This window comes from Dryas octopetala, chromosome 6 (assembly GCF_963921425.1).
Source record: "Dryas octopetala chromosome 6, drDryOcto1.1, whole genome shotgun sequence".
NCBI classification, from domain to species: domain Eukaryota; kingdom Viridiplantae; phylum Streptophyta; class Magnoliopsida; order Rosales; family Rosaceae; genus Dryas; species Dryas octopetala.
In genome coordinates this window covers 15,018,611-15,045,187 of record NC_141371.1, presented here as the reverse complement: position 1 = coordinate 15,045,187, position 26,577 = coordinate 15,018,611, and the positions used below count along the sequence as shown (strand labels likewise).

At 34.4% G+C, this 26,577-nt stretch overlaps 1 protein-coding gene, 1 long non-coding RNA gene and 1 other non-coding gene across 3 annotated transcripts; 2 read left to right on the top strand and 1 right to left on the bottom strand.

The window, feature by feature from the left end:
- Positions 1–11,507: 11,507 nt before the first annotated feature.
- On the bottom strand, positions 11,508–15,370 carry LOC147282725 (tubulin beta-4 chain). The gene is made up of 4 exons (XM_086249196.1): positions 15,282–15,370; positions 14,279–14,683; positions 13,612–13,881; positions 11,508–12,535 (listed from the first exon to the last, which is right to left on the bottom strand). The coding sequence occupies exons 2-4, from the start codon at positions 14,670–14,672 to the stop codon at positions 11,853–11,855; spliced, it is 1,347 nt and encodes a 448-aa protein (XP_086105322.1). The 5' UTR covers positions 14,673–14,683; positions 15,282–15,370; the 3' UTR covers positions 11,508–11,852.
- An 8,523-nt stretch (positions 15,371–23,893) lies between these two features.
- LOC147282724 (uncharacterized) lies at positions 23,894–24,272 on the top strand. The gene is made up of 3 exons (XR_015122789.1): positions 23,894–23,933; positions 24,052–24,101; positions 24,233–24,272. It is a non-coding gene; the product is annotated as an uncharacterized LOC147282724 (long non-coding RNA).
- Positions 24,273–25,322: 1,050 nt separating this feature from the next.
- Positions 25,323–25,626, top strand: LOC147282723 (signal recognition particle RNA). The gene has a single exon (XR_015123187.1).
- The last annotated feature ends 951 nt before the right edge of the window (positions 25,627–26,577 follow it).

The following is a 26,577-nucleotide window of genomic DNA, read 5'->3' as shown; positions in this document are numbered from 1 at the left end:
TAAAATATTTCATAATAAAATATAAGATTTTGAATATTTTCACTTATTACTAATTAATTTTGAGTTGAATATTCAATTTTTATGCCACTCAAAAATTGTACACTTTTGAATTAAGTAATGTCACGCATGAAGAATTATGTTGAGAGAGAATCTCACCTCTTGTATCATTGCATGATAGAATACAAGTTCTTGGGCATGATAGTTCGGTGTGGGTGGTCTCCATGAGCAAAGTATGAGGGGATAATGACTGCCTTATATGGGCTTTTGATGTAAAACATTTTTTTGTGTGAACAACATTACTTAAATTTATATTACATATTTACATTTGAAACAGGTAATAACAAGATAAGTAAACACTCAAATCCATTCCTTTTATATTTAATTGCATGTCAAAAGACACTAATACAGTATATGATAGTGTGATTTTGGTAGAGGGCTGCTATTTGCACACCTTTTTTTTTCTTTTTACACACACCTTTCTCCTACACACCCCATATCTTCTCCTAAAATTTAAAATTTCTCTTTAACACACCCCTCTAATTACCCTAATACCCCTATTTTATACATTTCACACACCCCATATCTCTCTCCCAAAATTTAAAATTTCTCCTACACACCCCTTCACCCACCACACCCCATCAACTCATACCAAAAAAAAAAAAAAAAACAGCCCCTCCCCCTCCCCCTCCCTCACCCGACCACCTCCCTCCCTATCTCCTTCCCTCACCGACCACTTCCCTTTCTCTCTCCTCCCCGCAACACCACCCTCATATCTCTCTCTCTTCTTCCACAGCACCACCCTCCATCTCTCTCCTCCCCTCCGAACACCATTAAAAAAAAAAAATTTCAGTTCGGCAGGTTCGGCAGACCAGTGCCGAACTGGGCTGTTTCGTTCGGCACTCATCTGCCGAACAATCCTGTTATATTCGGCGGATGACTGCCGAACGAAACAACCTAGTTCGGCACTGGTCCGCCGAACCTGCCGAACTGCATTTTTTTTTTTTAATGGTGGCTGGTTCTGGGCTTCGAGGTGGAAGACGAGGTGCTGCGGGCGGAGGTGTAGCAGCGTGTGGGAGGACAGCAGGCTGGGTGCTGCGCGCAGGCAGTTGCGAAGAGGTGGTCGCCGATCTTGAAGGCAGACAGAGAAAGGGAGAGAGGAGAGATTGAAGGAGAGAGAGAGAGAGAGAGAGAGAGAGAGAGCCGCTGGTGGTCTCTGCTCTCAGGGAGGTGGCCAGCGATGGCAGGCGTGGCCAAGGTTGGCAAGGTTGACTGTGAAGAAGAAAAAAAAAAGGATGGGAATGGGGTGTGTACGGGGGGGGAGGGGGGGGGGAGATGGGAATGGGGTGTTTGGGTGAAGGGAGGGCCAAAGTGGTCTTTTTTTTTTAGTTTTTTTTTTTTTCAGAAGGGGTGTGCAAAAAGAAAAAAGAGGGTGTGCAAATAGCAGCACTCTTTTGGTATCAGAACTTAAGGCACCATGTCAATCTAATACAATTATGTATAATCTAAATGGCTTAATTATCGATTTACCATCCAAAATTATAACTCATTCCCACTTTGCCACCTAAAAGATTTTTTGTCATACATTACCACCTGTAACTTACATCCGTGTCCCATTTTATCTTGTTCCGTCAACAATTCCGTTAAAAATGATGACCTGGCAGTTAATGCTGACGTGGCGTGCTGGATGTGCACCATGTGTCACATCCCCTCTTTTATTTTCAAATTTTTTTATTTTTTTATTTTTTAAAAATTTAAAAATTAATTAAAAATAGCTCTGAACTTAGAAAAATACACGGAAAATTCCTACAAACTCATCTTGACTAGCACTAATTTACTATCAGGTTAAATTACCAATTTTCCCTCTAAAAATTTCAAAAAAAATTATAAAGTCCAAATTTATTTCTAAAAAATTAAAATAAATTTCCCTCTATTAAATAAATTCTAGAAAAAATTCTTGAATTTTCGTAAACTCTTGGACAAATTCTCAAAAATATTTTGGAAATTACCAAAAGCCTGTTTTAGAGAATTATTTCGATACTTTACAGAAATTTTAGAATTTTTCTATAATTTATTTTATAGGGAAATTTATTTTCCTCTAAGACTGAGAGGTCTTTTGGGTAGCTAGTGTTCACGAGAAAGGTATTGTTAGTTTTTAGAAGACTAACGGTGTAGACCTCATATTTTTTGGAGTTCGGGAGATTATCCTATGAATTTCTAAAGAGTCTAGAGTATTTTAATTTTCTAGAAATAAATTTAGACTTTTCAAATTTTCTGAAAATTTTTAGATGGAATATTGGCATTTTGACCTCATAGTAAATTAGTACTAATTAAGACAAGTCAATAGGAATTTTTCGTGTATTTTTCTAAGTTCGGAGCTATTTTTTAATTAATTTTCAAAGTTTATAAAAATAGAAAAATCAAAAAAATCAAAAAATACAAGAAAAGATGTGATACGTGGCGCACATTCAGCGCACTACGTCAGCATTAATGGCTAGGTCATCATTTTTAACGGAATTGTTGACGGAACAAGGTAAAATGGGACACGGATGTAAGTTACATGTGATAATCTGAGACAAAAAAACTTTTAGATGGCAAAATGGTAAATCAATAATTAAGCATAATATAAATAGGAGGACCCAAGCGTACCAGACTAAGCATTATGAGTGTTGTTAATGGCGCGTGTAGATTTGCGCGTGGGAATACGATTTCTGAGGTGTGGGATTGTGGGAACAGTGGAAGTGTTTTGGCGGGGCGTGGTGAATGGTCTTATAAAGAAACCCTCGGTATGTGTGGTATTTACGAGAATACCATCGCATCGCATGGAAGTGAGGACTAGTATCAAGTATGAATGTATGTATGTATATGTCCGAGGTACATATAGTTGGGAACATTAAGGTTAGGTAGCCTAACAATCATAAAATATCAATTATTAAATATGGGATGGACCAAATGCCATGCACATGACAGAGCACACTTTGTATGGAAATTTGAGACATGTGAGATAGAGATAGTATGACAGTGAGAGACGCACTCGTTCTGTCATTCTCATGACTAGAAGTGTTGGGAAATTTTTTTAATTTTGGTATCTACGGTTTGCCTCATTTTTTATCTTTTTAGTTTTACTTTTTATAAATTGAGTCTTATGGTTTTTTATTTTATTCGGAGAGGAGGAAGTGAACTTGGTAGGGGCAATTTTATGGTCTTTTTAACTAGGCTTTCCCATCAATTACAATTGGGATTCATATTTGATACAAACTAACTTATGATTTAGTAATACTTATCTTCATAATATTAGAGATGTCTCAAATTGAAAATGCTTTACTTTAGAGAGTGTTTTCTAAACTAACAAAGCCACTTTCTCATATGTCTCAAACTATTAAATACCTCCACAATGTTTTACTTTTAAGAAAAATTGTTATTTTAGTAGTAATAATTTAAATTTAACCAAAAAAAAAAGGAGTAATAATATAACCTTATTACTTAAATATATTTTCTTAACAAATTTCCTTCTTTTGTGTTAGTGACTTAGTGAAATAAACAATTCATTCTTTAAGATATTATTAGAAGATGAGACTTTTCTATTGCTAAAAAAAGGGGGGGAAAAGGAAAGGAGACTTCTCTTTACATATTTGACTTATTAGAAGAGATAAATTTGTCAGGAATTTAACTGAAGATGTTATGGATAGGGTATGCGATGACAAATGATATTTATGTTTAAGGAATATTCTGAACAGTAGTTGGATCAAGACATGAATGCAGTTATTTAATTGAAAACAGCTAGATCATGAGTCATGACCCTTGTAGTTAACCTACGCAATCAAATAAGAGTTTTGAATCCCTTTAAGGTAAATATATACCGGTGTAAAAATGATTTTAAAATCCATTTTATACCCCCTAATGTTAATTCAACTCACCTAATTTTTTTGAACGTTAAAAATGTCTGCTTAATGACAAGTAAATACACTTAATATTAAAAAAAAAAAAGGGCGCAAAATGATCACAAAAAAAAAGGGCGCTAATTAAGGTGTTATATAGTGCCGATAATTACTGTTCGACAATAACTTTGCAATGACGAACATGACAAGGGTTGATGTGACTCCATTTGGTGATTTTTTGTGTTTTATGTTGATTTTATTAACTTTTGGCATATTTATGTAAGAAAAAATCATGTATATCTATAAGTATCATATTTATGCCTTTTTTATAATTGTTGCACATTGACTATACTGTAAAACACGGAGAAAAAAAAAACACAGCGTGCGTTGGGCTCTGTGCCCAATGCGTTTTTTTATGAATGTGGGCTGAATTAATATCACCATTTTTAAAAAATGGACTGAATTATCATTATATTTTTTATTTTAGACTTTAAAAAACTCATATTAGTTAAAGCTCAATAAACCCTTCCTTGAAGTGCCATTAATATAAAAAACTTTTACTCAATGTGGATTTTTTTTCTTTAGTTTTGGAATTTGTACGTGTGGTATTCTTAGAGTGATATATCTAGCTGGACTGGGAGTTGCCGAGAATCTAAAAGCAAAATTGTATAAAACGTCGGGATTTAATCAAAAAGGAAAAATTTACAAACATGACACATACTTTGATTGTTGTTTCATTTCAGGACATTAATTTTGCTTTGTATTAATGAATGACACATTCTTTCATTTTGTGTTAATTAAGGACTATGTTTTTTTCAGTTTTTATCTCAACTTTGGTCCGACGTTGGACCCATCAAAACTCCACCAAACTCAGAAAAATTATACTGGGTTTAAAGATATGCATCTCCTCTTTACAACCATATAAAGATTACCCAAATTGGATCTCTACAACTCCAGATAATCAGCCCTAAAGTAGGGTAACTTGAAATTGTTTGATTTTCCAAATTTTTTTCCAGAGGTCCGATTGGACAGTTTTGGGTACCCTACTTTTGGACCAATTATCTGGAGTTGTAGATGTTCGATTTAAGTGATCTTTATATGGTTGTAAAGAGGAGATGCATAGCTTTAAACCAAGTATAAGTTTGCTAAATTTGGTAGAGTTTTGATGGCTCCAATGTCGAGCCAAAGTTGAGATAAAACAGGATCCTTAATTGACACAAAATAAAAATATGTGTTCTTCATTAACACGAATCAAAATTAATGTCCTGAAAGTATGTGTCATGTTTGTAAATTTTTTTCTAATCAAAATTAGGATAATGTTATAGGAAAAAAAAAAAATCAAAGAATAGTGCACGCTGCTTGAAGTTGATGGCATGATGGACATGCACAGTATGTTAATCATGAGCAGTATTAAATAATTAATTTCTGCAACGGCATGATAATTAACGATATGAAGAATGAATATATCTTATTCGAACTTTGTTCTACAATTTTTTGTCTTAAACTAACTCTAAGGATTTAAAATTTATCAAAAAAAAAAAAAATTTCTCTTAATATTGGAATTCAAAATGTAAACGATATACATGAATATGAAAAACTGAAAGGGACCCTTCATGTGGGGTTGTTGAGTTCCTTTTTAACGTACTTTAATTTGCAGGCTCCACAATGCAAAGCAGCACAGGGCACGTATACACAATAAGCTAGCTAGCTCTTTCAATTTTAGTTGTGGTGGTGTATTAGTAGTTTGGCTGAACTAGCTAGTCATTAGAATTTAATTAGTTGGAGACAACAACCTCAATCTGCATCCTATTATCACTTGGGATTCTATTAATTGCATGCATACATCCTATTATCGTATTGGTGTTTTCTTTTTTAATTCAAACAACTTAATTAATTTGGTTAAGTGACCCCGGCCAAACAAAAATTGATTTAAGTAACTGTACTACTGTAGCATCATTCCAGTTCAAACTGGACAAAAGCAAACGAAGCTTAGTGAGTTACTATATATCAAACCAGTGAAACCATCATATCATTGTATAATTTATATGGGTAGTAATGATCTACATCTGGATCACAGTATAATATATAAGAGGAAGAGCTAGCAATGCTATCACGTACAGTATAATATATGCATAGAATTTTGCTTATTATAAAACGTACTATTTCTCCTAATTTTTTATTTCTAGCTTAATTACATGTCATTTTCATAATATTCAGTTCTACCAATACCTGTTGTTTTTCAATGGTGTACATAAATGTGCCACATATATAGGTCAGAAAAAGAAGTTGGAATAAATTTATAGTACTGAATATATAAAATTCTGTGAAAATCCACTATCTCTAAATACAATGATAATTAAAAGTAATATTAGACGTCCAAAGAGTTTTATAATTGAATGGGGAAATTTTCTTAATCAGATAAATCAGCATATATATATACACAGCTTCTGAAAGCCAGAAAGATCTATCATCCAACCATAAATAGTAAGAGCATATATGTCTAGTTAAATTATATATATGCAACTTTATTTCTCTCTCTTCTACCGAATTGGCAACAAGCAATATTCCCAAAAAAAGCCACGCTAGAATTCCTTGATATATATCCTCCACATGCCAGATAGAAAGAATGATCATTAACACTTCTCCATACCAATTGGAATTTTATTTCAAAAGCTAATTAACATTTAACATTAACAATTTATGTTTTAAACCAAATTAACCATAGAATGTGTTTATGTATGCTAAATGAATGCATATAGAATGGATTTATAATGTGAGAATGCATCGATCAGTAGCATGGTATGTCATATAAGTTAGCAAAATTGCATGCATGATATGCCATATAATTAAGCTATTTGTAAACTTAATTTTGTAAATCTATTAAGTAGTATAATGGTTAATTTTGCTTTTGAGAAGATCGAGTATATATAATGTTTAATTAATTTGGTATAAATAAACTCGAGCATCCAATATATTATCATTGATTATGTTTTAGTGGAGTGTAAGGCATGGAGGATAAGGTACATATATATGTTAGTGAAATGATGGCTGTATTAGATATATAAAGGCTATATATAAGAAGTGGCATGTTTAGATAGATGCATATATAAATGCTTTAATTTGGTTTAAAGTTTAAGATTGATTAAATGTTAATTTGTATACTTTTAGTTGTGGTGGGGAAGCATTGGTAGGTGATATATAAGTGACTTACTCATTGTTGCTGGCTTGGTGCTTAATGAATAATGATTATTTAAAACTACTAGTGAAGTAGTCATGACTTGTGTGACTTGTAACTTGTAAGTAGGGCTTTAGCAATTGGCACCATAATTAGCGCTAGCTAATAAGTAATGAAGAGGTGGCCCAGGCCAGGGAGAGGAATCTAGGGAGCTGCCAAACCCTAAAGCCTGCAGCCTATGGTTGTGGTATGTGGGGCTAGGGCTAGGGCTCCCTTCGCAAATTGGAGAGATACCATTACCATATATGCATGGTTGTCAACTTTAATGCATATCTTCTGCTATCTTTTTTAATAATTCAATAATTTAAGTATGGGTCTAGCAACCCCATTAACATTATCAAAGATCAAAATCTCACAACATAAGGGAGGATTATCCATACTGGCCAAACCTAAACACAAGGAAAGGCTAAAAGTAGCCAACCATCAACAGCATATATAGTTGCACTCGCAGTGGATATGACCCAATTTGCAACACCAACTTTTAGTGAGAAATTCCTGACATGCCATTAGAAGGGCTTATAATTGAAGGGTGACAACTGGCATGAAATTAGATCGTCTAACTAGAGCAATGACAGTCGTCGATCGAATCCATCTCTATTTTTAACTTTCTTTATTCCCTTATTCCAAGTAAGCAACAAGCCTTCTGCCTTCATTATATCAGTATTATGCACATTCTTTTTTAAAGTTGATGTATTAGCTAAATGACACACTATTGGTTTATGGTAAAAAAATCAGGGTAGGAATTTAGATTTGTGTCCGCAATTTTTTTTTTTTTTCTATGGACGCTAGGCGCCGAGTGTTAGGCTGTACATTTTGCTTCTTCCTCAAGCGCTTGGCACTGGTTTTTCTCGACACTTGAATTTGCCAAGCACTCTGCGATGGTTATTGGCAAGAAAAAAATACGGACACATCCGTCTTAGAGAAAAATTATATATATATATACAAGGACCTTCCAATGAGGGATCCCCTTCTGGAGCCTATAAGAGTCGTTTTGTGTTGATCTGAGCCATTTATTTTTTATATCTCTATTGATAGATCATGCATCTTTGCAAAAAATTAGCTAAATCGAAAATCATTTATCTATCTACCTTTGATCAAATAAATAGATGAACCACATATTTTCGATGAAACCGTCCATTTGTTTGATCAAATTTAGATAGACAAATAATTTCTAATTTAACTGATTTTTTGCAAAGATAATCTATCAATGACGATGTAAAAAATGAACAGTTCGAATTAACACAAAATAACTCATGTGGGCCCCACAAGGGGGATCCCTCATTTAGTGTTAAATAAGGTATCCCTCATTGGAAGGCCCCTGTATATATATACAAAAACGCTCTAAAGTTAATTGATTAGTAAAATAATACAAGTCTAACCACCCTTCTAGGTCCATTACATAACGGGATCTCATAATCCAAACCATTTTTTTTTAAGTCTCCATTCAATTATCATCTTTGCAAAAAATCATTCAAATCAGAAATTATGTAGTCATTTGATTATCATCACAATCATTTTAATCTTTATAAAAAAATTTGTATTCGTCTATTTATTTGAGCACAATTAGCTTATTAATTTATTAAACAAATTTCTGATTCAATTGAATTTTTGTAAAGATGATCATTGATTATAAATTTAAAAAATCAACGAGATTCAGATTATAAGATGGCAATGTATACTAGAACCAACATGAAATGAACATTACACCGATCACTGTCTAGTGCCAGCTAAATTCTATGGTCGTCCATAAGTCTTTATCTATCTTCTTTATTTTACCTTTATTATGTCTTAAAGGCAATTATAGGCCGGGGTTGGGTTGGAATTCAGTTGGGCTATGTATGGCCTTTTTTCATCTTTGAAATATTGTTGTTGAGATGGAGCACAGGCACATGGTGGTAGGGACTAGGCCGGCCAATTCCCCACTAGTTTCCAAATTTTCCAATATCAATTCGATCTTGTACATAGCAGAAAATTCATAGCATCTCTGAAAAAAAGTTGGTTATGGTTATGGTTATGATCATGGTCATATAGTCAAGCCTACAATGCATTCATGAAAAGTTGGTGCACTAAAAAGATCAAAAGTTCCTTGATCTGTCCTTTTGTTTTTTGTGCCCTAACTAATTGCTATGCTCCTCAGTCCTCACTATAAAATGCAATGCAATTCCCATCTCATCTGCACCAAAAAGATCAAATTATGGCTTTTTCTTCTCAAGGTTTTGTTTAATTGTTTTTTTTTTTTTGGGCGTGGTCTTTGTTTTAGGCTTTTAGCTCATTGTTACAATTTTTTGTGTATACAATTTTCATATATGGATAAATATACCACCTATTGCTACTTGTTAGATGTGTTTCAAGCTAGCTCTCCTCCATTGTTAGGCCTCCATGGCATACATGTTTGAAATCAAGGGTGTAGATTGAATTCTATGGTTGGTGAGGCTGAAATGCGTTGTTAAGTGTTTTGACATTCATTTCAAAACTATTTTATTTTCACTAATATTTGATAATATTTTCTAAATATTTTAATAATATCTAAAATTTAATTTTTAAATTCAAAATTGAAAAATGTAGTATGAAATTGCCAAGAAATTTTCATATAATTGCAATTTCATATGAAAATAGTATTTTAATTCTAAAAATAATTTTTAGATACTATGGAGATTATTTAAAAAATATTTATGAATATTGGTGAGAACTAAATAGTTTTAAAATGAATGTGAAATTCTATTGATATGTTTAGGTTTCGGCCTCTTCAATCATAAAATCTTGTCCCCATTCTCAAATTACATATTTTGTGCACGCTCCATATATAGTGATATTTTGGTAATTAATTCACGGCCAAAATTCACCGTAAGTTGAAGATTAGAATAACACGAATGAGGAGCTTCTCTCTTTAACGTACCTCTGATTTTTTTTTCTTTTCGATAATCCACTTATTTGATCACCCAAATAGTAGTATCTTGGTTGACCTAGGTGTTATAAATTAATTTCCATATATACCAAATCAATTTCATTTTAATTAACTTGTATACACAATATAAGTTGACATTGAACTGTATCATGTGTGAATTCGTAATTTGCTTTTGTAAATTAGGGGATGATCCATAAGAAACCACCAAACAAAGTCCAAATAAAATTGGTGCCACGGATCAGCTACCATTCCCATTGATTGAGAAACCAATTTGGCTATAATGATGGACTCTAAACCCTTAACTAATTAAGCTTAGTTTTATTTTTAACTGGGATCAATTGAACTTAATTATTTCGGTTTGAGTCCGTGCTAGTTGAAGTCTATGCCCACATTATGGTTTCTCCCATCTTTGCTGGCCCATTGGCCAATGTAATAGTTATTCGTAAGAATATGGAAACTATATCATATGCATTTTTTCTTTGGTTCAAACTTGAAAGGGGGTCCAAGCCCAACAAACTATGCACACGTTTGCACGTGTGGAGTCTGAATTGTGGGGCCTACCGCCTATGTTCTGTTCTGACCACAATTTGTTTTATAATTCTTTTTCTTCCTCATTAAGCGTTCGGGTCATTTATCACGTTTACTTACATTGAATAAGAGTTATTTTCATTCTACTCTAATTATGTGTTTATTTATATTGGAGAATCAAAAAAGTAAATAGAGCCTACTTTAAAATGAAGAATTCACTCTCCCAATCTCATTTCTTGGGAGGACATGATATTGACTCTTATTCCTTGAGCAGTTATTAATTCATATCAAAAATACCTTTAATTTTTTTAATAATTTCAAAAAACTTATTAAGAAAATAATTTTTTGTTTTCAACAACACCAAACTTTTTAGTAATTAATAAGTTTTTATTTTGATTCATGATCATTAGTAAACACAAGAATGAAAATCAACTTTATTATTATTTTTTTTCAAGATGATTAGTAAACAAGTTAATGGGAAGGACTCTTCCCCACTCCAATTTCTTCTCTCACCCATTCCTTCTTACTCCGATTCATTTTCTCTCCCATTCCATGTTAGTAAACACGACCTAATGGTTTTGGCGCCTAATCTTGATACATACAGCAAAACAATGTGTAGCTACTGAAGTGCATAGGGCAACAAGAGAAAAACAAATAAAGCTTGAGATTCAAGAGCAGTAGAACTCTCGTGTAATCATTTACTCTTTTAATTCATTAAAAGTGAGACATTGCACAACAATGTAGCTTGTGAATCATGGGCTGACATGGACATGGCGGTTGATGCAAGTCATCCGCATACGATCAAAGTATGAAGGTCTGGCGAAAATTCCGCGAAGCTTGGCAATATCAGGCCAAACAGTTAAAAGATTAGCAGAAACCGATACACTACATGTGCCACTGTAAAGCCACATGACATGAATCATAATGATATGAATTCAATGACAATGACAAGACCAATTGGAGATAGTAGTAAAGAAGACTTATTAGATAGAATAGGAAAATGAAAACAAATGGATTGATCTGAAACAAACAGACATGGAAATGTCACATGACTACTTGCAAACAACTACTCAACCAGTCAACCAACCTTTTAACCTTCCTTCCCAAATCCCAACATAAACTTTCCCCACCATATTATATGTAACTTGGAGAAATAACCATCAACAAACTGTGGTTTAAGCCTCTCTTCTTCCCTCAAAACAAAGTAACAAATACAAAGATTTTTCATTCACATAATGGCTATAGCTAAAAACCATACTACTTATGCATCCAATACCGATACTGCCACAATTCTCTTTTACCCCTACATTCACATCTGCTCCATCACTTCCTCCTCTTCGTCGTCCTCGTAATCGCCTTCCTCATCAGCAGTGGCATCTTGGTACTGCTGGTATTCAGAGACAAGATCATTCATATTGCTCTCGGCTTCAGTAAATTCCATTTCATCCATTCCTTCACCAGTGTACCAGTGCAAGAAAGCCTTCCTCCTGAACATAGCAGTAAACTGTTCACTCACACGCCTAAACATTTCCTGGATAGAGGTTGAATTCCCGATGAATGTGGATGCCATGGATAGCCCTCTGGGAGGAATGTCACACACACTTGATTTCACATTGTTCGGAATCCACTCAACAAAGTAGGAAGAGTTCTTGTTCTGAACATTGATCATTTGCTCGTCCACTTCTTTAGTGCTCATCTTTCCCCTAAACATGGCAGATGCAGTGAGGTAGCGACCGTGTCTGGGGTCAGCAGCACACATCATGTTCTTGGCATCCCACATCTGCTGGGTCAGTTCTGGGACTGTCAGTGCTCGGTACTGCTGGGATCCACGAGAGGTCAGAGGAGCAAAACCAACCATGAAGAAGTGGAGACGAGGAAACGGGATCAAGTTAACAGCAAGTTTTCGTAGGTCAGAGTTGAGTTGACCAGGGAAGCGGAGGCAGCAAGTCACCCCACTCATGGTTGCTGAGATCAAGTGGTTCAGGTCGCCAACTGCACGAAAGTAATGCAACAAATAAGCTAACATTTTAAGCAACAATCAATTAATCTATTACAAAGTGGGAATCCAAATTCCCGTCAGAATTGAAAAATAAGCATGAAGCTTCAACAGATACTAAACATCAGAAATCATTTTATCATAGATATCAGGACCCTAATTATCCAACTATACAAAGGTTGCCAATAAAAGATTCAAGTCGGACAATAATTTCGCACTCAGGGACAACATCACCATCAACCCCAAGCAATGCATTTAAAGATATCAATATATTTTAAGGATCAGACAATGGGGTGAGATAGCATTAGTCTCGCAAGCTTAAAAGCATTGCACATTGGATATGTAACACAATACATGATTGCATACAAAATGGTCCCCACATCAGCTGGAATCATATGCATGACAACTCAAAAGTCAGTTGCAACAACATGACATAACTGCAATCGCAGATCTCACTCTTGTTTCCACAAGTAGCAACAAAAATCACCAAACAAGTGATGTAACAATACATGTGCTAATAAATTAAGTGTATGTTGGGAGCTGAGCATGTCACATGCAAACTGACAAATCAGCGAGACAACATATAACTGGGACCAGAAATTATTTGGATCAGAAAATATCTGAAATTAAGTATATCATTAAAACAGTGAAAGAAAAAAAGTCAATAGAAAGATGAATCGAGAACCCATGATTGTTAAGGATGCAATCATGGGTTCAAACGCATGACGTTTGCTTTAAATGAGGTGATGAACTTACTGATTCATTCCAAGAAAAATTGATTAAATTAAGACGTGATACCATAACCAAGCACCACTAGATTTTCAAATAAAGCTTAATTTTGAAGCTTCTGAGCTTATGAAAATATATTTATCTCCAAAGCTCTAAATCTCCACAAAATAAAGAGGAAAGAGCACCAGAGTAAACCACTAATTTGCATCAGGTACAAAGCTATATATGAACATATGTATAAATTCACAACAATGCAAACTTGATCTTAGATGCATAGACTACACTGGCATATAATTTGAAGCAAGAGATGCAGATTATAACAGTAAAAGTTCAAGCTACTTACAACTAGGAGTAGTCAACTTGAGAGTCCTGAAGCAGATATCATATAAAGCTTCATTATCCAACACCATGCACTCATCTGCATTCTCCACAAGCTGGTGTACAGAAAGGGTAGCATTGTATGGCTCAACAACTGTATCAGAAACCTTTGGTGAAGGGAACACGGAGAATGTAAGCATCATCCTGTCAGGGTACTCCTCCCTGATCTTCGAGATCAACAAGGTTCCCATTCCAGAACCAGTTCCTCCACCCAAGGAGTGGCAAACTTGAAAACCTGCACAGAAGCAAGATTTCCATATGAAATATGATCATCAGTTCCCATATTTCTAATAACATATTCTGCAATTCCCTCAATGAAATCTCTTCAATGGATCATGAAATGTTACTCTCATCACCTACAATGGAAAACTACAATCCAGCTTCTACTGCCAAACTGATGTATATTATTCAAAAGAGATCTCTAGCTTAATACCATACTAACCATTTAACATGACTCCAACCTTTAAAGAAAAAACAAAGATCTGCTTGCTAGTTGCTACTTCACCAATTTTCATTACCTTAGCGAGTTTGATTATGATCTCAAATGCAATTTCCAGAACATATCATGACAAAGTAGCTAATCCTCCTACACATTTAGCATGGTTTACAGATAATCGAATAAAACATCATACCTTGAAGACAGTCACAGTTCTCAGCCTCCTTTCTCACAACATCCAGAACCGCATCAATAAGCTCCGCGCCTTCAGTGTAGTGTCCTTTGGCCCAGTTGTTACCAGCACCAGACTGTCCGAAAACAAAGTTATCAGGCCTGAAGATCTGGCCATACGGACCAGTGCGAACGCTGTCCATGGTTCCAGGCTCCAAGTCCATGAGCACGGCACGAGGAACAAACCGCCCACACGACGCTTCATTGTAGTAGACATTGACACGCTCCAGCTGCAGATCCGAGGTTCCGATGTACCTTCCAGTTGGATCTATGCCGTGCTCGTCGCACACAACCTCCCAGAACTTGGAGCCAATCTGGTTGCCACATTGACCGCCTTGAACGTGAAGGATCTCCCTCATTTTCACTCTTCCTGAAATTTACAGCACAATTAGCATCAGAAATCGTTGAAAATGGCTAAAATTACACAACTCTGTGGATTATGAGCAAGACTTAACAATCTACAAGTGATCGTATCACTGGAACAAATTCAAATCCGACTAAAACGAAAAGCATTATGTATCAAATTATGCAAGGGAAATTTTCACTGATTTGACTGTGAATTTAGTTTCTCTTAAGCAATTCAGCGATGATATCCAAATTCTCAGCTCAATGCAATATATGAATACATAGCAAATATTTCATAGAAAATTTCCTGAAAATTAGCATAGTTCGTGCTTCGTGCAGTTTCTGCACATCGTATACTAAATCAGAGAAAATGACATCTAGTACGTTTAAATTGTCAAAGAAATCAAGGAAAATTAGAAACGTATACTATAAATAAATGAAAAATGAAATTACGTATTGGTTTCGATAAATCAGATATACGAAATGATGAAATTCGAGCGAGAAACACAGAAAAAACACATATATAGTACAATTTAGCCAAATTGAAGTGAATGTAATTCAACATTTGATACAGAATTGAGAAGTCAAAGAGAAAGACAGAGAGAGTGAGAGTGAGAGATTACCTGTGACTTGGACGAAGAAACTACGAGATCTGAGAGAGAAATGAAGCTTGAATGAGAGATTTGAGCAGAGAAGATGAGCCCTGAGGAGATTTATATATGCAACTGAGAGCGAGGAGTGAGATCTGACGGTCTGTGTCGCTTCCCTCCATTTTCATCAAGAACCGTTGGACGCCGTACGATTTGAGAATGCACAGTCACGATGGGCTTGTCTGGTAGTTATTAGTCAGGCGGTTTTTTTTAAAGAAAATTTGAGGAACAGATATGCCCTTGATCGAAAAGACAGGAGCGCCCTTTCACTTAACCACTGTAGAAGACTAGAAGTCTTTAGACTCCCAAAACAAATTTCGAACAAAATCACTGGAAATACATACGAGTAGAGATTTATTTGAGAGAATAAGATCATCTAATAACGTTTCACAAAATAATTTCTATAAAATGTTTTTTTAAGCTAAAAATCAAAAAATTAATTTTTATTTTCCAATTCTAAGACATTTAGAGTCCGTTTGGTTTAAGTTTTAGAGGTCTATAAATAAAAAATCAATTTCATTCTCACATTTGATAAGTACATAGAAGGAAAATTAATTCTTGGACCAAGAGAATCTAATGACCTTATTGGGGGGGAAAATAAAACTCTTACTCCACCTTGGGTTTTGTTTTCTCCCCTCTTAGAAAAGCATTTATTGCTTATTTTTTGGACAAAACTAACCCTCTAATATTTCAAAATAAAATCTGCTATTATTTCACATATGATTCATTAAATAAATAATAAATGATGGTATAATTAGAAAACTGACACTTTTCATTTTCATTTCTGCACAAGCCAAATATGGGAATGAAAATTAAAAGGTAATTCATGGTTTACTTTGTCAGGATTACCAAACACAGGAAAAAGAATTTCACATTCTTTTCTCATAATGCAAAAGAATTGATTTCTCAAGAAATCAATTTCGTGAATCAAACAGGCCTTTAATGTATTTGGTACTAATACATGAAATTGTAATCAAACTCATATAAACATTATTTCTTAGAATTGTATTTCACGCTACTCATCTCAAAAATAAAATTTCTACTTTTAAAAAAAAATAATTAATAGATATTAAATTCTATAAAAAAAAAATTACACTATGAAGAAAAGTTTGAAAAAAAAAAAAAAGCAAAACCCATTTTCACCCTCTCGCAACACTCTCTGTTTACTCTCTCCCTCTAAAACTCTCTCATATCTCTCACATATTTACTAAAGTCATCCAAATTGAGCAAATTTCTAATTTCCACATATTTACTCTGTTCATATGAACAAACTGGATTTTTCTTGCACAATCCAATTTATTATAAAGTCACTTGCTTTTTTAAAAGAAAAATGGAGGTTGTAAGTGTCATGAAAATACAATGCGAAAACACTTACAAGAGAGCGTTCAAACGCCGAATGTTTAATGTGAATTGTCTGGAAAGTTTTAAAGGCAGTCCTATATCCTTTTAAGTATTTTTGAAGAGTGTGAGACTTTTATAAGTAACAAACTCTTTTTATAACTACTATACATGGTGAGCCGAGCCCCTAAAGTTGTCATTTTTCGATCAGCTAACTTTTACAGTTTTTGGCCAACTTTGGCCGCCATTAGAGACAAAGTTGGTTTTCTTCTCTTCGTATCTTCAAGATCAATAAGAGCCACTTCTTAGTATCATTAATATATAAAATCTTGAACCCTAAACAATAGCATTCAACTTTGTATACGTGTTATAATTTAAAAAGATTAGTAACATCATATTAACATGCTACATGGTGTTACACAAAAATTGTCCCTGACAAACGCAAGTATTTTTAAAAAATATTGAAGCAAAACACAGGAAATCAAATGAAGTTCCTTAATAAAAGAAGGGCATAAAAGTCATTTGATCAATCAGAAATTACTGGGTCCCATTGAACCTTTGGGTAAATTGGTCAATCAGGTCCAGAAAATCTGCTGACATATTTGGTTGCATCTAATAGTTCAGACAAACCACTGTATCTAATTAATATTGTAAAAAAATCCCATATTTTAGTAGCATAAAGATATTCAAAACAAGTTATCTCCAAACAAGTAAAAGAGAACCGAAAGCACAAGCGCATGGATACCAAAAACTTATCTTTGTTTATTAGAATCCAAAGAAGGAGCCAATCACATGGCGACACGTCATGACTGAATGAAAGGAAATTGTGGCACGCTCCACTGTGTTGATCTAAGCGCGTGGAAAGTGTTACATGAGATAAGGTGAGTAGACATGTGAACGGCCACTCTGCCAGCCATATCTAGGTGCAATTGTACAAAACTTACAATAAAAGTAATATTTAATAAATCATTATCTATTTTTGTAATTTTAAGTTTTAACCCTAGTTAATCATTAACTAGACTTTTTGGTTAATCTCAATAATCAGATCAGATCAGATCTTGGTGCGTTGAAGCTTTGCTTCAGCTGGAGTTTAAGCATCTATCTGACTATCTCTGTCTCATAAATCACAACCACCTTTAGGCTAATATAGGCTTTTAAAATTCGAAAGATGACAAGTACCAAAAATCATTGATGAATAAATTAATTAATTAAATGACTTGATGAAAAAGGTTATCTATGGTGGATACTCACTCATAATTTGGTGCAGTACTATCATTGGTGAATACTATCATTGGTGCAACACATCACAATTGATTTAGACCATTTCATGGATTTTAGTACTTTTTGAGATACTAAATTATGAGTAATTTTTAAAGAAATTTTATAACATGGACCCTATATGATATGGGAACGCACTAGTGACTTTTGGATTAAAATGAATTTACATTTTTCATCTTAATTAAAGTGTAGATTCTTCACTTTTAAATTTGTGTGTTGTAGTAACCCAGTACACTTTATAAGCTATTTTCCTTTTTGAAACGACTAAATGTCTAATGCATCTGCTTAGTTTCATAGGCATTATCCTAACAAAGTAATTATGTAGGGAAAGAAGGTGATCTTGAAGCCTCTTTATCTTGGGAAATTTTATTAAATAATATTCTTTAATACAAAACTTACTTTTTTAACGTTCAGCTTTAAAACTGTTTTTTTACACTCTTTGACACTTTTTTGATCAAAACACTCTTTATATCATCACGTGATCGATCGATATGTCGATATTCTGTGGATCAAAAAATTAAATTTAACAAAAATGTAAAAAAAGTAAAATATGATGAATATGATCCCCCCCTCCCCTTTGTCTTGTATACTGCTACATCGATTGGGCATCAAAAGTGGTCAGTTTGGATTTTGTTCTGTTCTTCTTTCTACAATATCTTATTTGTTAACTAGAAGAATTAGTAGGCTACGATTGTCCAGAAAACTAATATAGAAAGATAAGTGAAAGTCGAAAATAACTGAAAGCATATTTCAATTATCATACTATTAAGTTTGGCATAAATTAATTTGTGGTGTGAAATACAAACCAGCAATTAAACTTGGCTTAAAGATCTATTATCTGGTTGCTTCCTCATTTGCTAGCTGGGGAGGTGTAATATAATTAGGAGGTGTGTTTTTTTCAACCAACCCCATTAAGGCATTAAATCACATCATATTGTTGCGGCAAAAGATGGTGTCCCACTGTCCCATATATTGGATGGCCCCAGTTATGCTTAAAATTGTAGAAACATCAAAACTTTGCAATGGAAAAGTGAGTTTAGTTGAAGTTGGCATGTTTTTGGTCATCTAATCTCAAGTGACATGTGATGATTTAGAAGTTAGCATGTTTTTGGGCATCTAATTTTAAGTGACATGCTATGATTAATGAGTGGGATGAAAAATAAATGTGGGAGCAAATCTCCATAAGTGAGTAAGATAATTTTGTTTCTAAAGAAAAAGAAATTTAAAGATCATAAGAGACTATAATGCACAAATTAATATAACAAGTGGACTCACATACTAGTATATCACATAATACGGTTTCTCTATCATTACTGCCACAAATTGCTTTGTGTTGCCTTTCCCGTTAATATTTATAACCCACAGAATAAAGGTTTGTGTTCCTAAAAGAAGAGTGAATTTCTCATTTTTTATTTTGGATTTATAATAAATTATAATGACAATTATACCCTTATATTTTTGCTTCCAAAAAAAAAAATCATAACTTAAAACTTTTGCCTCATAAAACGCTCATAAAAATATATTTTTGGTGCTGCTATTTGGATCTAATTTTTTTTTATCAGTAACCGTAACAATTTAATCACATGTTAATTTTCAATTTTATCCTAATGTAAATTGACTGAAAAAAACAAACATTTAATTTAATAATTTTAAAATAATTAACTTAAACTATACCCAACACCGTCCTTCAATTCACTACACCATTCATTGCTTATGATCACTATTTTTTTCTGTTAGCTATTGGTGCAGTAGCCACTATCAATAGTTTTGATTTAGCAATTGCCACCCTGCAGTCACCATTAAGCTGATGGTTGTTCAGAATGGGGTGGCAAAGTGGCTAAGCAAACCATTTTTTTGGAATGGTGGAGTTTATAGACCAAAACTGTACTTTTTTGCTAACAAGTTCTGCCTCCACCAATGTTGCAGATAGTTACTCAATTTGTAGAACATTTATATTATTAAACAATCTCCATGGACTTTGGTGACTAATTAATTAGGATTCAAAATGCATTTTGCCACCAAATTAAAATTGCAGCTATTTGAACTGCAGTTTTTCAGTTCTGGGCTATTTACAGACCCTTTTCCCACCCTATTATTTTCCAATGGTGCTTGCTGATACTTACATTGCAACAAGAATTATGCATAAAGTCAGACCACAACACAATGTCAATTAAATCTTACATTACAACTCATTCCATGCAGGAATTCATAAGTTTTCTTTACACCAATTTACAAAAGAATACAACCGAAAGGGAAAAACTGACCCTCATAAATAGAGAACCCCCATATTGCCAAAAACATATAGATCAATGTATACAGAGAAAAAAATAATCTAATGTACACTAGAGCTATCACCAACTCATGGACATTTGCATTTGTTGGTGTTTAGAGCACTAGATCCCGCTGTTTTCCTCACAACCTTCCAAGTTTACATCCTACAATTCACAAAAAAAAAAAAAAAAAAAAAACAGAGATAGTGAAGAAAATTGTAACAACTTTATTCACCCAATAAGTTGTATAAAATGTCTTCATCCTTACCAATAACAGTAAATTGTTATTATCAATCTTATAGTATAACATTGCAAGATATGATAAAAATTCAATAACAGTGAGTGTGAAGGCATGACATTCCATCTTTAAATTGTTTAATTAAGAAAGAATTAAGCAGCTTGAAATAGAAACCTGAATGGAGGTTGCTCAGTCAGTTAATGAGCAATCTGAATGGAGGTTGCTCAGTCAGTTAATGAGCAATCTGAATGGAGGTTGCTCATTGCAGTCCTGAATGGAGGTTGTTTAATGAGATGCATACCTCATTAAATAGAAACCTTTCATTTTTTTACTTTGCTCATTGCAGTCCTTCTATCACCTGCACACTAAGCAGTTTGAAACAAACCGAATCAAATCAGCTCATTGCAGCCTACACTTAAGGAAGGAAAGCTGATATATGATAAAATTAAAACTTCTACTCATTAATTGCTTCGCATAGAATGAACAACCTGTGCCTGCATTGCAAGATATCGAGGACAACATCATTAGGATCAACTGCACATGAACATTCAGCACATCCCATGTCCTCTCTTCTTCCTTATTTCATCAATTTCCATTTCCCATATTGTTCAAAGGCACATAAAAATCCTCCTACAATTGAGTAGAAAAAAAAAAGCAAATGAATTCTTCCACTTAACTAAAAAAATCAATAAAGCAGTAAAAAACCATATCCCTTCCACAAAGCAATAAAATAATGGAACTCACTGCCACACAAGGAATACAATTTCGGGTTTCGAGGAAATTTCGATGGAAATTTCGATGGAAATTTCGACGGAAATTTCGAAGATTTTTAAATTTCGACAAAAATTCGACGGAAACGATGGAAATTATTATCAAAATACGGAAATTTTGAATGAAACTTTACAATATGTTTATTTAACATATTATCTACTACATTGATAAAAAACATTGAAAAAAACCAAATTATATGGTAGGTTTCATGTGATATGTGATGAATATAATGCGCACTGGAGGCAAATACTATAAAATAAAATTAGTATAATGAACAAATAAAATTAATATATTATTTATACTCTATAATATATACACTAAATTCTATATACTTTATAATCTATACTCTATATTATTTAAGATATCGTATAGAATATTAGGGTTTAGGTCCTTTAGGATATTTTTAATTATTTTTTATATAAAAAGGTATTAGAGTTTATTGGTTTAGGGTTTAAAAACAATTAAACGAAACTCCAACACGGCCAAACGAAATCTCAAATCATTTTTTTTTTCAATTGCCCAAAAACCTCAAATTAGGATATGGTATATGATATTAGGGTTTAGGCTCTTTAGAGTATTTTAAATTATTTTTTATATTGAAATATATTAGAGTTTACAAATTTAGGGTTTAAAAACAAGTAAAGACCTCAGGAGTCGGTCTTTGATCTTATCTGATAAAAATTAGAAATTAAAAAACAAAACAAAAAAAAGTAGGTGTGGAGGTGCTGACGTCATTGCCAGCCCATAGATAAGCAACGAAAAGCGAATCACAATTCATACCTTCGAATATTCAACCCCAAGTTCTCTGTAAAAAATATATTTGGAAATAAATAAAACACCAATCCAAGATTCGTTTTTGTACGCGACGCCACGACCTCGACATTTTTTTTTTTCTCTTTCTCTTTGTATGAAAAACACTCTTAAAAATTCCCTTTTTTTTGTATCCTTTTTAATTTCTCTCTCTAGAAGCTTGTTTTGTTTTGTTGGTTTCTTTCTTTTAAATAATTTGGTTTTTCGGTATTATTTGGTCTGCAAGATTATTCCATTTTCTGATTCTACTTAGATCCCATATACCCAGTTCTCATTGTTCGGTTCTATCTATGCTTGGACAACACCACCTGCTCCTCCTTCATATAAATCACATTCACACCCATCACCCTCCATTTCTCTCTGATTTTTCCCAAAAAAGAAGAACCTGAAAAGTCCAGAAACCAAAAAGATAACCCAGGAAAAGGAAAAAGGAAGAAGAAGAAAGACGCCCAAGATCGCCGCGCCCAAGATCTCCCTCGATCTCCTTCCTGCCGCGCCCCCCGGCCACCCCCTGCCGCCGCCCCTCTTGAGGCGGCTGGGTTTCTGGGTTGTTTCGAAATTTTGAATATTTCGCCGAAATTTTCCGAAATTTAGTCGAATCCGTGTTAAAATTTCGGAACCCCTAAAAAACGAAATTTTCGGCGAAATTTCGCCGAAAACTTCGAAATTTAAACCCTTGCTGCCACATCATGTTTTTCCAAATTGCAAAATATTATAAGATGAAGAGATCAATCTCGAAAGCACACAGTAATGCAAATACATGAATAAGCTTGTTAGTGTTTTAACAGAGTAACACAAATAATAGTACCCAGGCATCCAAAACCCCAAAAACTACATTGTATTTGACTCATTGACAACCCTCATTGCATCAAGGACATAGCTAAAAATATAAATAAATAAATAAATAAAAGAAATCACAATAAGCTGAAACTGGAATACAAGCATCAAGTTTTCCAATCAAATTAAAACAAATCTAATCATAAGGCAGCATAAGTGCATTGACATTTTTCTAGGAAAAGAACCTGAACAAAAAAAATGAACAAAGGGTGAGTTTTTGGCATCTTCCTCTGCAAACATTTTGATTTGAAAAAGGGAAAGAAAAATGCATCGGGTTGAAGCGCTTACCAGTGAGGCCAAGAGAGAACTTGGTGATGAGGGCTCCGGTTATGGCGTTCGACTTTCTCTTCTTCGCCATCGAATCCAAACCCTAGGAAGGAGAAAGGACAGAAAAATATGTTACGATATACTTTTGTGAAAGAAAAAGGAAGATAAATGAAACGATGAGGTCATGAGAGAAAGGGAGTGAGTGAGAGGGAAAGGGAATGGGAGGTGAGGTGAGGTGAGGTCGGGAGAGATAGAGGGAGGCAAGAGTTGAGATTGTGAGAGAAAGAGAGATGAGGGAGGCGCATCTGGAAAAAAAAAAACGAAAAGGGAGTTAGGTTTTGAGTACATAAGGTTTTTTTTTTTTTTTAAGCCACTAGAGTCTTTTTTTAGTGGGAATGGGCTTAGAAGTGGGAATGGGCTGTAATAGTGGGATGAGTTTGTAACTATTATTTCTATAGGTTGAGTATTAAGTGGGAAATAATAATTATAAACATTTTATTAATCCCACCTTTGTCCCTTTTGGTTGAATTTGGAGTGGGGAAGGAATAATTATCTTCACTAATCTATCAATTTGGTTTCAATTTTTTTGTTGCTACTTATTAGTCAACTATATTACAAATTAGTGGGACTTAAGGCAACTATTAACTCTACCATAATTTTTAAAACAACCAAAATATTAATTAGTGATGAAAAAAAATGTTAATAGCCACTAACTCTAAAATAGTTTCTATTCAAGGTGAGCATAGGCCATATTTGTTGTAGTGATTGTATTGGAAATGGAAGATGGGACTGGTCTTCTTCTCCCAATAATCGTTTGTATGTTAATCTTGAATTAGTCATTCTAATATTAGAAGACTTTTATGTTTGGGATTTAGCTCAGAAATCCCTGTAACTTCTTATGTCAATTTGAAGCTTTGTTTGCCTTTGATTGCAGTGGAGATGCCTAGTGTGTTGCTCATGGCAGCAGTGCGCAATGTTCCAATTGTCCTTCCGTTTGAGTTAGGATTTTTGTTTTTCTGGGTTGGTTGAGCTGGAAAAATTAGACTTCGCTAACATCTTGGCCTTGCATTGAATAGCAATTCTAAAAATCTATAATTTTGGTATTTGATTTCCAGGCTAGGCCAACTATGTATCAAGTGGTGAGGGAGATGATTGAAAAAATGAGTTATAAGGTATGTATTTGTCGTGTTTTCTATGACAATATGATAATGCTAGTCTGTTAGGCATACATTCTTCATGACCTTTGATTGTATTTTTTTTTATTGTTTTTAACCTCTGCAGGTCCGACTTGTTGGGAATAGTAAGTAGAATAGATGAGTGTTATGTTGGGTTTAGTAAGGGTAATTTAGAAAAACATGCTAGGTGTACTAATAAGTTTTAACATTTTTTTAAAATGAAAGTGGGTGTAAAAAGTGTGTTAAAGCTATTGATAAAAAAAATTGAATCCGAACAACCGCGTCGCTCATATATTTTTACATCAATTCAAACTTTAAAATATCATAACTTGCATTTTACATATTGGTTTCTGATAAAAATTGGGATGAGAAAGCCTACGTAGGTGGCCCAAAATGAAAACCTTTATCGCCTTTCTCTAGGCTACCTCAGTCCAAGTACAACCAAAATGTGATGTGAAGATGTATAAATGACATATTCCTCTGGGAATGTAGTGGATTAAGCTTCAATGGGTGGAGGCTTGGGTTGTAAATATCAAGACTTACGAGAATCAAAATCATTTGGGTCTCTACAGTTTTGGTACAAGCAAAATTGATAATCTAATTTGCAGACGTCAGAACTAACACCAGAACCCCCAAAATCAACTTGGACACTGAAAATTGGAAACACTTGGACACTGCTTCTCGTTTTGGGTTTGTTTTATACCCAACATCACAACTTATTTGATAGTTAATGGGGTGGTGGGATAAGAAGTTCAAACTCTCGATTGAACCCTTTTTAATGATCCATTATTCCTCCACTAATAGTGTAAGTTTAACCCCTTAAATGGGTATCAAAAAATACAAACTGGTTAATTATTAACGACCACATTTGGAGCTTCCAAACAGACTTTCAGACCCATCATCCAAAGTTAAAGAGAAGAAAAAGAGAGCAGAAAAAAAAAAAAAGAAGAGAAAGAGAGCAAGAAGTCCCACATCGCTAATTTGTAACTACATATCACGCTTTATAACGCTAGCACGAGAACACTCTATCGCCGAGCTTGGTAACGCGAGCTTGTAACTCGAGTGAGGGCTTTGAGGTCTGGGGACATTCGCTCCGCACTACCGGGTCGGGTCAGGTGTGGCTCTTTCTGGCCCGCCCATTCCAAGCGAGGGGTTGAGCTATGTGGCTTGGGCGAAGGCTCGGGTCACCTGGTTCCTAGAGTGGAGGGCACTGCGTAAGGCTGGCTTCACAGAGCAGCGAGTACCTCCCGCTCTTTGCAGTGGAAGGATTACGGGTCGGTGCTGCCCTGACCCACCATGGCCCGCTAGACTCTGCCAATCGGACCCACACCTTTTTTTTTTTGAGGTTTCTGAAAATCTCCAAAATCCCTGTTTTTATTTTTGAGGTTTGGAAATTAATTGAACTTTCCAGATCCATTACTTTTTCTCTGGTTTTCTTTATATGTGATTTGGTTGGCAACTGACCAATTTCATTGTGGGATTCTGTTGCAATATTTATCATAATTGTATGATTGCTGCACCTTAATCCTTACCCAGTTTCCCATTGCAATTTGTGAATTCCATTAGCATTGACCATATAAAAGAGCCTTGAGGTTTCCTTTATGTTAATTGTTTATGTGGCTTATGATCTGTTACGAGCCAAAGTCACAGCCCGAGTAACTGGGCGATCTTGAAATGGAGGTGGGTCTTTCACTGGTGTTTTCTTCTTACGTCTTCCTATTGTTGTAGTGGAAAATATAACGACAAGGATAAATAGAATTGACCATGGCCCGCTAGACTCTGCCAATCGGACCCACACCTTTTTTTTTTTGAGGTTTCTGAAAATCTCCAAAATCCCTGTTTTTATTTTTGAGGTTTGGAAATTAATTGAACTTTCCAGATCCATTACTTTTTCTCTGGTTTTCTTTATATGTGATTTGGTTGGCAACTGACCAATTTCATTGTGGGATTCTGTTGCAATATTTATCATAATTGTATGATTGCTGCACCTTAATCCTTACCCAGTTTCCCATTGCAATTTGTGAATTCCATTAGCATTGACCATATAAAAGAGCCTTGAGGTTTCCTTTATGTTAATTGTTTATGTGGCTTATGATCTGTTACGAGCCAAAGTCACAGCCCGAGTAACTGGGCGATCTTGAAATGGAGGTGGGTCTTTCACTGGTGTTTTCTTCTTACGTCTTCCTATTGTTGTAGTGGAAAATATAACGACAAGGATAAATAGAATTGATTGGGTTGCTTCGAGGGAACCCAAGACCTCCAAGTTAGACAAAGCTAACAAATTG